General features: G+C 32.1%; 1 protein-coding gene across 2 annotated transcripts in view; it reads left to right on the top strand.

The window, feature by feature from the left end:
- Positions 1 to 17,174, top strand: part of SGCZ (sarcoglycan zeta) — an 802,473-nt gene that overhangs the window by 766,882 nt on the left and 18,417 nt on the right. For both annotated transcript variants that reach the window (XM_074329721.1, XM_074329720.1), the window contains one exon: positions 16,222 to 16,294. In XM_074329721.1, the coding sequence (XP_074185822.1) occupies positions 16,222 to 16,294 (73 nt within the window). The remainder of the gene's footprint in view (positions 1 to 16,221; positions 16,295 to 17,174) is intronic.

Raw genomic sequence — 17,174 nt, 5'->3', positions numbered from 1 at the left:
GAGTGAACATCTTCGGTAGGGGTATCATTAATCTGCATGCCATACTGTGCAAATTATTGAATCTTTCTAATCCTATGTTGTCGGTTTTTTTCTTATTTAAAGGAGCATTAGAGGAAATTTTGAGGGATTTTGGTGAAGATAAAAGATATATACAAAAATACTTAGGAACAATTCTGGCACAAATTTGGTATTTGATAAGAACACCATATAGTAATTTTTAAATACCATTACTCTCCTCTATATGTGTTTGTTTTTTTTTTAAGATCAATACTTGTGAACGGAAAAAACAACAACACGTTGCACAATGGATGAAGGAAGGAAACAAAATAAGAGAGTTGAAAATATATGAAGTAGAAATTGTATATTCAGTATTACAAATGGAAATTCGTACATTTTACTAGATATTTAGAGATACAGAAGAATTCCTGAGAAAATGTAAAAAATTAAAAAATAGAAAATGGATACGTTATACTAGTAATATTCCCAAAAAACAGTAGCTCAAAAAATATAAATTTTGTTTTTCTGTCACAGAGCAGTGCAGACATAGGCAGACTCTGTGAGGTATCCAGTGATACAGGTTTCTTAAAACCTGCAAATCTGCAACCCTTTAGGGCAGGTTGTTGCCATTCTCTCTGAACTTGAGGTTGTCGTATATTATTATCTCTGCATTTCATCATGGGAGAAGGGAGAAAAAGAGGAAGCAGAGGAAAAAGACTTTTCATATATCACAGCTCATCACTTATATATAATACTGGCCAAAATTTATTCATGTGCTTATGTGTAACTGTAAGGGTAGCAGAGAAATGCTGGCTCTAACTGGTGGCTATGATCTTTGTTAAAACTTGAGGTAGGGACTTCTGCTAATAAAAGAAGAGTGAATTAAGAGAGAAACTAAACCAATTTTGCCACAGGAAGTGATTTAATAATATAGAATCCCAATAAGTAACATCAAAGGGAGTGAAAGAAAATATGCATAGTTTTAATATATTGCAAATTAGACGATATCAGCCTTTCAACATGGCCCTTAAATTTGCATTCTTCTTCAAACTACAGCAATCTCCCTTAATTTACCTATTGCAGAAGACTGCTACACATTTATTTCTGACATGCCTATTTTCTGAAAGCTGTTGCTATCATGTCATTCAAGAAATGAAGACAATATCTTCACTACCTACTGTCATCTTCATCCAACCTCATTTCCAGTATCCAGATTCTCAAAAAGTTTAATATGGCATTTTTCTTATTTCTTTTCAACATACACACTCTGGTTTGCTCAGTCAACTCACCCAATTTCCCATCCCTTTGTAATGTTGAATGCTTGAAGTCAAGAACTGAGTTCTAGGGAGTTAAAGTGGGAAAAACGCCCTTAGGCAATTCAGAATGTCTAGAGCTGAATGAAAGTAGTCAAGTCAAAATCAATAGAGGAATTTTGACATTGAAATACCAAGGAAAAGGCAAACAAACATCAAGTCCAGAAGATTAATGACTGAGGTGAATTTGGAGATTGAGACAATATTTCAGAGCTCTATGGAGAAAAAGTCTGTGTGAAACAAAGTCAAAAAAAAATAATTGTATTGTATTGTATTGTATTGTATTGTATTGTATTAAGGGTAGATAACAACATTGAGGATTTGAATCTCCATTTATGGGTCAAAGGCCTATAATTATACATTCAGAAGGACAACCCAACAGGCTGAGGGCAGATGAATAGATACTTCTTTCTTTCTTTCCTTCCTCCCGCCCTCCTTTCCTTCCTTCCTTCTTTTCTTCTTTCTTTCCTTCCTTCCCTCCTTCCTCCCTTTCTTCCTGGAAGGCAGGCAGCCTAGAGCAAAAACAGATCAGGGGAAGCAGGAGCCAGCTTGTGGAAGGTGAAAAGATAGGCCTGTGGCATCTGAGCTTGGGAAGGAGGCATGTCACAGGCAAGGGCTCAACTGAGGAAGGCATCAGAGAGGGGTGGATGTCTATCAGGTTGGTAAAATGAGTTACATGAGGAGGATTAAGCAAATACAGAAAGATTCCATGCGACATTTACCCAGTTTCCCACAATGGTACCATCTTGCAAACTATAGTATAATATCTGTCATAACCAGGATGCTGACATTGACATAGTCAAGGTACACAATAGTTCCATCAACCACACGGCTCTCTTGTTCCCTTTTGAAATCACATTCACATTCACTTTAACCCCTGGCATGTTAAAAATGTCGTATATATACATATATATATATATATATATATATATATATATATATATATATATGTATATATGTATATATACACACACACACACACACACACACACACACACACACATATACATATACATATATATATAAAACAATTCAGTAGTGACCTTCTGGGATTATTTTTTAACTCAGCATAATTCCCTGGAGATTCTTTTTATGTTTTATATATTATCAATTTTACATTTCCCTGATATCTAGTGATGTTGAACATCATCTTTTCATGTGTTTATTTTTCATCCATCTATCCACTTCACTAAAATGTCTATACATAATCTCATTTTATACATATTGCTCATTTTCTAATTGGATTGTTTACAAGTTTTACTGTTGTTTTGAGACTTCTTTATATATCCCTGATACTGGTTCTATGTTGGCTATATGGTTTGCAAATATTTCCTCCATCTCTGTAGGTTGTCTTTTTGTCCTCCTAACTGGGTCTTTAATGGAACAAATTTTTAAATTTTGATGAGGTACCATCAGTTTTTCAATATTCATTTTTTGTTTTGTTTTATGCATCGTGCTGTTGATAACAAATCTAAGAATACTTGGCAAAACCGCATATGACAAAGTTTTTGTCTCTTTTTTTTTAGTTTTACATTTAAATCTATAATAATTTTGAATTATTTTATCAAAAAGATGTGAATTTTAGGTCAGTGTGTGTGTGTGTGTGTGTTGTGAATATTTAATTGCCCAAAGCATTGCCTTCCTTTATTGAATTCCTGTTGCACTTTGTCAAAAATCACTTAGGTATATTTGTTTCTATTTATAAATTATCTATTAGCTTACACTGATTGGGATGATTATTAGTATTTTGATTACTATAGCTATAAAGTAGGCCTTAATATTAGGTAAAGTATGTCCTCCAGTCTTATTCTTCATTTTCAAGATTTTTTTTATTTGTTTGTTTTGTTTTGTTTTAGTTTGTTTTCTTCTAAAGCCTTTGCCTTTACATATAAATTTCAGAACATGTATTTCTATGTCTAAAAAAAAGCTTGCTTAGATTTTGATAAGAATTGCATTAAACCGACGTATAAATTTTAGAGAATTGACATCTTTACTATATAGAGTCTTCCAGTAATAAAAATGTTATGTCTCTCCATTTATTTAGGGTTCAGTGATGTCTTTTCATGAAAATTTTGTCAATTTTAACATACATGTTCTGTACATGTTAACTTTTTAATTTTATTTAAAGTAGTTATGATTGATATAGTGTCTTTAATTTTTGGTTCTTTATATTCATTGTTAATATATAACATTTGATTGATTTTTTTTTCATGTATCAATCTTACACCCTTGTATCATATGACTTTACTGAGCTCAGTAGTTGTAGAAAACTTTGCAGATTTGGGAAACTGTCTGTATAGATAATTATGTCATACACAAATAGAAATAAATTATTTCTCCCTTTTTAATTTTTATTCATTTTATTTCTTTTTCTTGTCTTATTATATAGTGGCTATAAATTCCAGTACTATTTGAATAAGAACAGTGCAGTGAAGAAAAGAGCTGTTTCTCAAACAAATATTTTGGTAAAAAAAAATAAGATGCTCAGATTCTATAAGGTTCTGGCCAGTCTCTTCCAAGATTAAAGATTATATATGTTGTTTTCTCGTAAATAATATTTAACATTACTTATATGTGTTTTCTGATTGGATAGGCATATTGAAAACTCTCAAAAGTTATGAACATTCCACAGAACATAAGAAATCTATAATTATATATATTGCTCTTTAATTAAATAAAAATTCAGACAAGAAAAAGTATGAATTATTATTTCAAAGTAATATAAATAGTTGTACCTTCTAAAGGTCATGATGAAAAGTGGCATTATTTAAATAACAAAAGTGTCATTAGCTAAAACCATTTTTAAAATAACAGAAAAAATAGAAGAAACTGTACAAAATGAAGTTCTAAGTCTAACAAATTAATGATATCCCAATACTCTTTCATTATTGTAGATTTGATCCCCAATTTGAAAATTAATGACTATTTAGCAATTATTTTTGAGTAACTGTAATGATTAAAAAAAAACTAAGAGAAATATTTAACTTTGGTTCATAAAAACTACTATCTGGAGCAGCCGGGTGGCTTAGTTGGTTAGAGTGCAAGCCATTCAATTCCCACATGGGTCAGTGAGCTGCGCCCTCTACCACTAGATTGAAGACAACAAGCTGCCGCTGAGCTGTCAGAGGGGCAGCTGGATGGCTCAGTTGGTTAGAGCGCGAGCTCTTAACAACAAGGTTGCCAGTTCAATTCCCCTATGGGATGGTGGGCGGTGCCCCCTGCAACTAAAGATTGAAAACGGCAAATGGACTTGGAGCTGAGCTGTGCCCTCCACAACCAGATTGAAGGACGACTTGGAGCTGATGGGCCCTGGAGAAACACACTGTTCCCCAATATTCCCCAATAAAAATTAAACACACACACACACACACACACACACACACACATACAAAACTAGCTATCAGATTTATTCAACAAAGTTCTGGAGGATGATAACCTGTCACTGAATATAAACATGTCAATTACATACCAATTTAGTTGTTTTGAAGGGTCAGATGGGGAAGGAGAAGTAGGGTTTGGAGAGGAACAGGATGGGCAGTAATTACTGGAGGGATTCAAGGTGTAGTGACTAAAAACATTGCGTCTGGCATTACAACTCTGTTTTTTCCTGGAAGAGTAATCATGGGCAATTTAATTAATAGGTTTCAAAGTCACCAGTTCTTCATCTATAAATCAAGGATTATAAGGGTAATAAATAATAACACATTGTTGGATTTTCATTGAATTAATATGAGCTGATCCATGTTAAGCATGATATCTGACACTTAGTAAGTGGTCAATAAATGTAAGAAATTTTTATTGTTATAACAGACATAAAGGTATTACTTTAGTATTATGTATTAATGAAATGACACTCTTCTTTTTGTAGCACTTACTGTAAAGAACTTCTAAATTTAATTATTTTTAATTTATCACTCATACACACATAACTATGCAAGATAATGTTGAACATTTAAGTGATACTGAATAACACTAAATCCAATGTAATAAAAGCAATTTGGTAGGTCTTTCAGGAGTATTTAAGTGAAAAATGATGTGAGATTACAAAAAGGAAAAGTAAAACTAAAAAGAAATATAGAAACTATATTATACATTAAATTTTAGAAGGAAAATATAAAGCATCATCATCAAAATAATGGAATTAATACCATATTGGCATAACTTTTGCCATTGACAAACTACAGTTATTTATTAATTTATTTGCCTCTCAGTACTTAAGAAGATGTGTATTATTATCTTCATTTTGCAAACTGAGTCTCAGGTTGTTATGCAGAAAGTTCCAGCTGTCAGTAGCAGGCCAGGAAGAAGATCTGTAGCTTCTCACTGTGGTCCATTCTTATTTCTATTTTATCTGTGCTGATATATGTATATGTATATAATACATTCAGATCCTGAATCAGAATTTCCATAACAAGAAGTAGAGCTTCTAAGATCTGATTTATTTAGTAGCTAGGTCATTATTTCAAGCAGATTTATTAGGCTAGAAAAAGAGGTGAAAAGGAATGAGAATACTTAAATGCCATTTATATGACTTTCTCAGCTAAATCGTAGAGAGCTCCTCGAGTAACCTCTGTCTTCATGTATCCATGTAAATTGAAAGTTTAGGATATACCAAATAATGTCAAGGGAAAAGATTGAGATAAATGATTGATGTTATAACCACTTTGGAAAAACAATAAAATCTTGGTCTTCAATTTAAAAGGCCTATTGAAATGTGAGAAAGAACAAATTTTAGTTTTAAGTCCACTGCATATTGATTCATCAGTCTGACCTTTGTCTTTAAAAGGAACTTGCTAGAGTATGTCAAAATAAATTTTATTTCTGATTTCACCTGTGGAGTTTTCTTTGAGTGTGCTTTGCATAAGGGAATAAAATGTCCATGTTCTTACAAATGATAAGCAAGGCAATCTTTATTTCACTATAAAAGTGAGGAGGGAAGAAGGGAGAGAGGGAAGAAGAAAGGAAAAAGATACAGATTTGTCTACATTTTCCTGTTACTAACTAGTTGTATTAATTTTCTGTTGCTACTATAATAATTACCACAAACTTAGTGGCTTAAGACAAGGAAAAATTATTAACTACAGTTCTAGAGGTGGGACGTCTGAAAAGGTTTTCATTGGGCTGCAATCAAGGTGTCTGTTAGGCTCTTTTCTGGGAAAATCCATTGTCTTGTCTCTTCCAGATTCTAGAGGCCCTTCGTGTTCCTCAGCTCCTGTCCCCTTCCTTCATCTTCAAAGCCAGCAACAGCAGGCCAAGTCTCTCCTGAGCTGCCATGTCTCTGATTCTCCCTCTTCTGCCTCCCTCTTTCATTTGTAATAATCATTGTGATTATTTTGGACCCTCCTGGATAATCCAGGACAGTTTCCCCATATTAAAGTAATCAATGTAACGATCTAAACTCCATTTGTCATCTAAATTCTCCTTTGTTTTTAAGTTAAAATATTCAGAGATTTCAGGGATTAGGATGTGGATTTTTTTTTTTTTTGGGGGGGGCAGGGAGGAGGAGAGGATTATTCCGCCCCCACACTAACTGATAACTAATTGATCTGTTTAATCAAACAATATTTTTACTTACTAAATTGAGAGTTCCTGGAAGATAGGAACAATGGTTATGGGTTTCCATCTTTATTGAAGTCAGTATTGATAGTGAAAAAAAAAGAACTGTACTAGGAATGAGCATATTTGTACTCAGGCCATAATTAGATTATACTTTTTCTATCCCTGGTTCATCTAAATGCTGTATACTTTCGGACGAGTTATTTGTCCCCTCTGTGCCTTCATTTGCTCAACTTTAAAATGGGTATATATGTGTATACCCATTTTGTGTACACACACACACACACACACACGGAGCCAAAAAAATGTATATACATTTTAAGAAGGGAAACTGTATTAAAATTGTAATGCTCAATATATACCAATAACAAAAGATGAATACAAGTCACGTTTGACTTCTGCAATTGCAAGTGGTGCTCAAAGTGGTTACCATCAGCGTCCAGACACTTCTGATCATGGCGAACTACTGCTTGATCACAGTCAACTAACAATGTTAACCAAAGTGTCCACTTGTATACATTTTGTTGGCACCCCCGGTACATACATTTTATATGTATATATGTATAAATATTTATAAATCTGTATATATATACATATATATGTATATACACACACATATACATATATATATATATATAATTTCTCACAAAGTTTTATTATGAGAATTATATTATTTTTCAGTTCTTAACACATGACTGAAGGAATTTAAGTGTTCATTCAGTGTCAGCCATGATCATCATTATCTCTGAGAGGAGCAGGAGGAGGAAGAAGAGGAGGACAAGTGTTAACAATTTCATGCTCTGTTAGTTTCTGATTTCTTCCAGAGGTTAATCTTAGGATCGATTATGTGTGGGCGGACACTACACAAATAACTTGAGATTGGTGCAGAGTGTTTTTCTCTTCAAAATGTGACCAACCCCACCCCCCCCATAAAAAAAAAAGAAAGCTTTCCAAAATGCTTCTCCTAATTGTTCAACTGAAAGCATGAGGCTGGTGAATTTATTCAGCAGCTCTTTGCGCCACTGGTTGAAGGTTGTCTCAGGAGTGTGAACTCCCTGGCGAAGTATTTTGGGGGTGACCCTTGGGTGCTGCTTGAGCTGAGAATGCTTCCTGGGGCTCTGAAAAGCAGAGGGAAGCTCGGCACATGGTTGACGTGGTATGCAGTGACTGTGAGTCTGAGGTGCCCTGGAACTGTCCACATGTATGGCTGAAATCAGATGTGAGCCAAGGAAATGTTCCATTTCATTCAGAAAATAAAATATGTAGAGTTTGATCATGGTCTGGAATGAACTATTAATCTTACGTGATATGCATAGAAAACTGGGAAGGAAGATGTTTAAGGATAATTCATATTTACAATATAAGTGTTGCCTATCTCTCTATATCAATTATAATACTCATTTATACAACCCGTTTCTTGTTTACCCTACAAGCCTTTTAACATCACTCTTTTTTCCCACATACAAATACAAAACCCATACAAAATTGGTAAATAACTTGTTTCATTGAATGGCCTCTTTTAACTTTATGACTGAAAAATCAAGTGAAGTATTAGTTGTAATTATTAACTATTAACTGTAATTATTAACTATTATCCTGCCTGTTTCAGTCTATTAAAAAAAAGGATCAGAATAACCTTTCAGCAGCCAGTCTATTTATTCCTCACTCCTTTATTTCATAACAGACAAAATAAATATCAAGGAATCTCAGCTTTAAAATTATCTTACATTTTAGTGATTCTACTGTCCAACCAAGTTTGAATCGTCTCTATTTTATCTTTGTAATGTGGTCACTCATTCTCCCTTTCAACACTTGGTGCCAGAAATCTCATAACCTCTCAAGACATTTGCTTGCCTTTTCCAGATTCTAGAGGCCCTTAACATTCCTCAGCTCCTTTCTAGGAGCATAATGCTTATGGGAAGAATTATATAGGTTTACCTTTAGATAATATTAACTTTAAAAGTCATTTTATCTCTAAAGGACATAAAATACATTTATTCAAGAAGACATCTCATTGAGATATTGCTACCTTTTAAAAATAATTGGGTACATTTTGTTGAGGTAGCTGGCTCACTTTTTAGCAAAAATACCTTTAAAAGCTCTTCTATGTATTAAAGTAGAAAACATTAAGATGAGATAATGTTTCCTGAATGTTTCTGCATATTAAGCAATAAGTTTGAATTTCTAATGGAAGTGAAGGAGAAAGAAAAGGGCCTAAAATCAAGGAAGAGAAAGTGAAGGTGAATACAACTTAAAAAGAAGGCTGCCACGTGGAATTTTGACCACTGAAGATTTGATGAGACTCTTTAAGAACATAGATATTTATGCATATCTTATGGATACCTAATATTAATATTTAATTCATGACAATCTGTAGTGTTCTGTAATATTTTAAATGGCTAAATATTGCATTTTGTTGAGTCACTATATATATTATATTGCAACTATATATATATATATATATATATATATATATATATATATATATATATGGACTGGAAACATTTACTGTCAATGGCAGCAATTATAAAATATCTTATGTTGTCATTTTTGGTGTGAAATATCCATATTTGAATTACAGTATACAGATTTGCTTAAAATACTAAGTGGTACTTTGAACAGAAGTCTAAGATATATCAAGTCTAAGAAAACTTAGGTCAATTAGAAATATTTCAGACATGAAAATTGCTGTTTATTACTTAATTGTCTATTGTGGGACATTTGGGTTATAGCTAATAAACCTGAATAGGATTGTCATCAACTTCCTTGTAGGTACATCTTTGTGCACCTAAATAACTATCTCTTTAGGATAAATTCCTTGAAATGGAATTGTTTGTTCAAAGCATATGGACTACAGAAGATATTCATTGTTTTTCCTAATCACTAGAAAGAAATGAAAATTTCCATACCCCGGAACGACCACAGATCACTGAGTCTCTTAAAGTGACTTTATACATACCCATAATGCTAAGCAATCGTGAAGTACACAATAATGTATTATATATCTATAGCTATGGATGATATAGATAGGACCCATAATCTATTTTTTTTTATCTTACACAGTTATATGAGGAAGAGAGAAACACGTAGGTTTTAATTCCACATATAAGAAAATTAGGATTTCAAGTAATTAAATGACTTATCCAATATCCTATGGCTAGTAAGACAACAAATAACCTGGGACTCGTTTTCTATTTTATGTGTGTTCTCTCTAATGCTACTTTAACAGAAAAATGACTTAATTGCTGATACTTTGTGTAGTGAACTGACAAAGTAAATATTGCCACCCAATAATTTAACTAAATAGAATACTTTAAACTATCTAAATTTGAGCATATTTTCTTATTTTATGCAGGATTTTAGTCACTTTAATAACAGTAAAAAAAACTAATAAAATAAAATAACAGTAACAAAAAAATTTATAATTTAAAACAAGCATGGAAATTTGGTAGGACATGTCATTTTAAAACAACTATCTAAAACAAACAGTTGGCTACTTCAAAAAAATTATTTTTGTTGTTCAGTCAGTGAAAAATGCTCCTTTTATGAGTTTTACAATATTTTAAAGTAGTAGCTTTCCAAACGCCAACATCATGGCATCCATTTGCTATGAACCTAAAGTGGAAAATAGTGAATAGCACTTGATCTCAGCCATGAACAATACAAACCAGCATGACAGATTGACCTTCATAATCCTGGTCACTAGAAAAGATTCAAATAAAATTAAACCTTTTTTTATTGTTGTTGTTTTCATTTAATTAATTGCCTTGATTTGTAGTGATAGGGAGCATTTTTTTTTTATTGTATTGACTATTCTTTTTCTGTGAATTACCCATTCACATTTTTTGTCCTTTTTTTTAATGAGTTATTTGTGGTTTTCTTACTGATTTGTAGAGGTCCTTATATTGTATCAATGATATTTGTCTATTATATTTGCTGTAAACTAGTTGTACATCTTTTTTAACTTTGCTTATGTTGTGTTTTATTGAGAAAAAATTTATGCTAACAGTCAAATTTATCAATTTTTTTCTTAAAGCTTTGTGTATTTTTTGTCTTAAAACTTTATCCCTAAATTCCTTAAATTCCTTAAGACTTTATCCTTAAATTCCTTATCCTTAAGACTTTATGCTTAAATTCCTTAAGGCGTTATCCTTAAATTACAAAAAAATATGTTTTTGACTTTAAAGTTTCTGCAAAGCCAGAGGGTTTAACTTGGTACCATACTGCAGTTTTAATTTATTTTGATTATTAATAAATTGAGTTATTTATTTTTTTTTAGATAGTTATTTCCTATTTATGGTTCTTTTGTGAGGTGTCTCAAAGTTCTTAATCATTTTTTTGTTTGTTTCATTTATCTTTATCTCATTATTTTTAAGAGTCCTTTGTATATTTGGAAATCAGTCTTGTGAATTATATATGTTGCAAATATATTCTTCTAGGTCAAGGTTTTGTCTTTTAGTTTGTGTCATCCTCTGTCGAGCAAAAATTCTTGATTTCTGAATATTTGACTTATCACTTTTTTCTTTACTATATGAGAAATACTGCTATAATCTAAAGTCAAAAAAAAAAATGTTCTCCTATATTGTATTCTACACATTTTATAATATTACCCATCACATTTTTAATCCAGCTGAAATTGATTTTTTGCTTATGGTGACAAATACAATTTGATTTTTCCCATTATTTATTGAATAGTTACTTGTTTGCCACTTATATTCAATAGTGACTGTCATAAATCTAGGTTGCATATAAATGTAAGTCTATTGGTCTGGTTCTGGGGCCTTCTTTTACTCCATTGGTCTATTTCACTATCTCTATTTCACAACCACACTGAGTAAGTAACTAGAATTTTATAATAAGTTTTGTTATCTGGTAGGGAAAATCTGTCACATGGATTTTGGGGGAAAATTCAGAATCGCCTTATTATTCTTGGCCCAGTACTCTTCCATATCAATTTAGAATCAGCTTATCAGTTTACATGAAAATATTATTGATCATGTTAGATTACATTAATCTATTCAAGGTTTTTGGTAAATTAACAACTTTAGGTTAAGATATTATTGATAATTACATTATACTCCCCTTCTATTTAAAATTGCTTTAATGTCTTTTGTTTAAATTTAATAATTCAATGTGTAAAGATTTCACAGAACTTTTATTAAATTTTAAGTCAAAGTAATTACCTTATCAATTTTATTATCTGTAAATTCATTTAGATTTTCTATGAAGAAAATCAAATATATGAAAAGCATGAGAATTTTATTATTTCTTCCCCATAGAATATGCTTTTCATTTATTGCATTTTTCCTTCCCTTACCACCATGTAGTAAGACAAGAACTATAGTACAGAACTGGAGTAGTGATTCTAGCCAAAATCACTAGTGATTCTAGTAAACCACATAGCTCTTTTGTACTGTTGCTTTTCCTAAGTGAAATGTTTTAGCACGGCACCAATAAGTTTGAGGATGCTGTAGGTTTTGTTGAAGATGACCTGTATCAGTGGGAAGAAATTCACTCTCATTCCTATTTTGTAAAAGGTGATAATTATTGTTGCTTTTATTAATCATGAAGGACTCTTGAACTTCTGGAATGATTTGTCTACACCTTTTGATATGATTATATATAATGTTCTCCATTCATACATTAATATGGAGAATTTATTAATTAAATGTCTGCTGTTAAACCAAATTTACATTCCTATGATAAATCCTAAACAAATGATCCTGATATGTCTTAAATTATTGTTAGTTGTGTCATGACAATATTTTCTTTAGGATTTTAGTATCTATACCCATGAATAAATGTGAGCCTTTAAATTCCTGTCTTGTATAGCCCTTGTCTGATTTTGTGTTGAAAATATCCTTGATATGTTAGGGCATCATCTTTCCTCTTTTCCAAATCTTTATGTAAGTTTTAGTTAGATTGACATTTTATTTGAGGAATATTGTCAGTACTCATTAACAAAAACATGAGAATCTGGTACTCACCAGTGAGATACTATCATCTATATTCAGAGAGAGAGAGAGAGAGAGAGAGAGAGAGATTCATTTGTCTCACAATTTATGCTTTCTAGGAAAATATATGAGCAATTTATATTGAAAATACAGCATGTTTGCTTAACCAGTCTGTGGTGACATCTTTGCTGAGTATATCAAGAGAGTCCAGAAATATAAAGTACAAACCTTGATTATTCTGTTGTATATTACCCGTGGTTTACCAGCACAGACGCACTTATACCAAGGGTTAATGTAAACTCTAAAGCATTATTTTTGTAGCTCAGAGGACCTATATCTTTAAAGATAGTTAGTGTGGCACAGAAACAGACCACACACAGAAAATACAGGGTGACATAATAGCAAAAGAGTTTTGAAGATACCTGAACTTGCCTGGAAACTGTGGATGCTTAGACCAGTTATGATTTGCATAAAGTTTTAATGGCTTACTCTGTTTCGAATTGCTCTATAAATAATGTAAATGCATTTGGGGCAGTCACAGCTGGGAAAGTCCTGAGCATTCTTGGTGAAGAAACTTCATTGTAGAGGAAAACAGAGGTTAGTCCTGGGGAAACCAGCCATTTCTTTCAATTAATTAAAAGTAACAATACCAATCCTCTTGTGGGTTGAAAACAAACACCAATAAATGGAGCTCTCTTTGTTTCTCTATTGTCACACAATGAATTACAAGGCAAGTGATAACATAAAATTCACAGGAGTAATCAATTCAAACATAACTGCCTTTTAACAAATCTGTCAGAATAGAATCTTATGATTATGTTTGCCTAAAATATGTTCTTGGTGGTACTTTTTCATTTAGGATTTACTAAAGGCCTCAGGTTGTATACTGCTTCTCATTCCTTTAGTGGTTATTAAAGTCATAGGGAAAATGACAACCTTAGTAATTATAAACCTTGAATTTACTTATTATTTCCTGAAAATATATATCCTCAGAGTAAATGAAGAAAGCTCTGCTAAACTATCATATTTTTTTCTTGTAGGTGGGATTTGGAAAAGGGGTAATTTATATATCTTTCCTAGGTGTATTAATAGTTCTATCAAGCCACATATTTCTTCTATTTGAAAATGATTTATTTTCACATATATTTGCTTTGTAAAAGACATGAAAAGAATTAACACATGAAAAGCTTCCCCCCAATAAATCTTAATAAAATATAAGCTCCTTTAAACATTAAAATATATGTATGAGCCAAAAGGGACATTGCATCATTTCCAGTATTGATACATTTAAGTCTAGTTCTTATACAAGTCATTTATTTTTGAAATATACATCATCTTAAAGGAAATATATTTACTCCAATGCATTTTCCATCTGATCACCAAGTATCTTTTCCATTTTTTTTTTTTTACCCTCTGAAACCTTCAGAAGTGGAAGAGAGGGCATGATTTGGCATCTGAGAGTAAATGCCTTGAGATCATTTTATAATTATGAAAAATGCTGAGTAAAAACTAAAAGCAGATTTTAATAATTTCAGAAATCTTGGCAGCTTATTCTCCAGTCTCAAATGAATAATAGCATGATGTTTTTCAGTTTCCACCAGAAATAACAATTTAACAATGTTGTTTACCTATTTTACTAGAAAAAATTAACATTGGCTAAGCTAATAACAGTTTCCGTACATTCAGATCATCAACTCAGGATATTAAGAAGCTGATTTGTGTTTAAGTAGTAAAGAAATATACTAGGAAAGAGAAACTTAACATATAAATTACATATAAATTATAAAATAGAATGATTTTTCATTTATTCATGCTCTTATTAATTATTTCATTCTCATTCTGTTTTTAACTTACTGATCCTCAACTATATATCAGAATCCAAGAGCAGTACTAAGTGTACAATATTGATTATGACAAAATCCTTGAGTTCAAGACACTTATAAGTTACTACGCATGAATTTAAAGCATATTGCAAGGCAGCAAGATAAATGCTATACCAGTAATTTTCATAAGGAGCCAGGGAACCTGAGCAGAAGGGGGAAGAGCAGCAAGGACATATGCCCTACAGATCCTCTTATGGGGGGAAAAAAAGCTACTAAAATCTAGTACGAGGTCAACAAATTACAATAGCTTGAAGGTTATAAACTGAAATCTCTACTCTTAGGAATCTACTGCAGCAGAATCTTATAAATTTACCCCTAGAACCATAATGTAGATGAACCCATGTTACAATGTTTAGCAAATCTCTTTTGCTATGATTCAAGATCAAGGTCTGCATTGCTGTTTTATGTAGAGGAGTCTCCTGCTGATTTTAGTTTATTTCCTTAGATAATAACTTATTTTCAAGAAATGTAAGTGTTAGCTCTTATTTCCTAGTGGCAATTTCTTCATTGCTTATTAAATCAATATATTTATAATGGTCTTCACAATAAGCAGAAGCAGCTTCATTTGGTAGTTTTAAAATTTGTATTTTTCAATTGCATTGTGCTATTAAGCTAGTGTGGAGGCCATTGATGGAGGAGGCACAACATTTTTTATACCAATATATTTGAAAAAGATTAAACCAAAATAAAATTACGTTTATAACTGAAGAAATGATCTAAAACATTTATGTGAAATTACAAAAGGAAAAAAGAGATTTTTTCTTCATCTTATTTTAAAAATGTGTTTTGCATTTGATTTTTGAAAAGGAAAATATTCTGTTTTGCTCAGCTAAATTATGGAAAAACTGTGGGAACATAAAAAATCAGATGGAGTCCATAAAGGAAAGCTTAGCTAGAGTATCATTCAATTGCCTGAAGAAAGTGTTAGCATACAGGACCTCTTCAGATAACTATATGAAGTCAACTCTAATAGAATGAATTCAAGTAGGTCATGGTTTTAGATATAGCCTTAGTTCTAGTGATCAGTAAGTAAGGTGATCAGTTCTCTGCCATTCAACGATCAGTCGTATCAAAGGTGGGAGCTGTATGTGGGAGAAATGCTAAATGCCTAATAAGACCTATGCCTTTAAATATCTAATAATATACTACATTGGAGCTCACTCTCCACATTTTCATTCAAGCTCTGCTGTTTGCCAGAAGGACAGAACTTAGTATTGTGACCTATCCTTCCCTCAAATTCAGTTAGCAGGGAAATCCAAAAGGGGAAGGAGATGGGTTTTTGTTCTAACTCAATCTAAACTTTTATAAATAAAATCATTTTAAAAGTAGTGACCTTTGGATTTATCCACCTTGGCCCTTCCCTACCTTGAACGCTTTTCCAATTTTTCTTCTATTTTCTGTACTTCTATTTTCAGTTGTACCATTTTTGGAAGTATATTTGATCCATAGAAATAGAAATGAAACCCAGTGCACGTGTCCACTTGCTTAAACTAACTACCGCCTTCACGTTACCCCCAGGCACTGAAGGAGCAGTATTCGGACACTCTGTTGAAACACCTCACATCAGAGCAGAACCTTTCCAAGACCTCAGGTAAGTCCTGTCTCTTACATTGTGTCATTGTTTCCATCACTGTTCATCATCCTTGATATGCAAAGAACTGAAATAAAAAATGTGCTACGTACTTGTATAAAGAATTTACATTTCCTGCCTACGTGGTAGATAGTCAAGTATTTGATGAAGAGCAAGAAAATGTAAGTTATTATTCTAAAAATAAACTTTCATATAGTTGCTTCTGTAATAAACGTCCAATGAATATAAAAATAAATATATCAGATAGGAGAAGTATGGAAAAAGAAAGGAAATGGCAGCTATAGAGGAAGTGGAGAGGAGGATCCATAAAGATAAGGATTCCAGAAAACCTGTCCTAGACAATGAAATATATGGCATGCACAGGCATAAAGAAAGGGGGAGCAGAGAATAGGAGAATGCTAGTCATGGTCAGAGAATGATATTAGAGGGAAATAACAGAAACAAATATAAATAGTAATCAGAAAAAGGCAGAACTTAATTGCCCTATGATGGACTCCTCAATCTAATATTTCCAATGGAATAAGCTGCTACCTGATATTGTGCTGTTCCATAAATCAAATATTAAAATTATTTAAAGCTGAATCAAAGTATCAACCCAAAAGAGTCTTTGTCTTGAAAAACACAATAAAAATATTAAGCAATAAGTAAATAAATAAATAACCAGAAACAAAAAAACATTTTATTTCATAAAGGTCAGTTTCAGCCCCTCTCATTTGGATAAGTGGGAAAACTGCTCAAATGAAAATTAAAAAAAAAAAAAAGTCGGACATGTTAATGCAAAAAAAAAAAAAAAAAGCCATGCTTTTAAAAAAGTAAAATTTGCAGACTTCTATAGTTCTATGATGAAATTTCATAAAGAACTTAATTTCTCACTAGTTGA

Source organism: Rhinolophus sinicus, linkage group LG04 (assembly GCF_036562045.2).
Source record: "Rhinolophus sinicus isolate RSC01 linkage group LG04, ASM3656204v1, whole genome shotgun sequence".
NCBI classification, from domain to species: domain Eukaryota; kingdom Metazoa; phylum Chordata; class Mammalia; order Chiroptera; family Rhinolophidae; genus Rhinolophus; species Rhinolophus sinicus.
The sequence above is the reverse complement of the archived record's forward strand: the minus strand, read 5'-3'. Positions and strand labels throughout refer to the sequence as shown.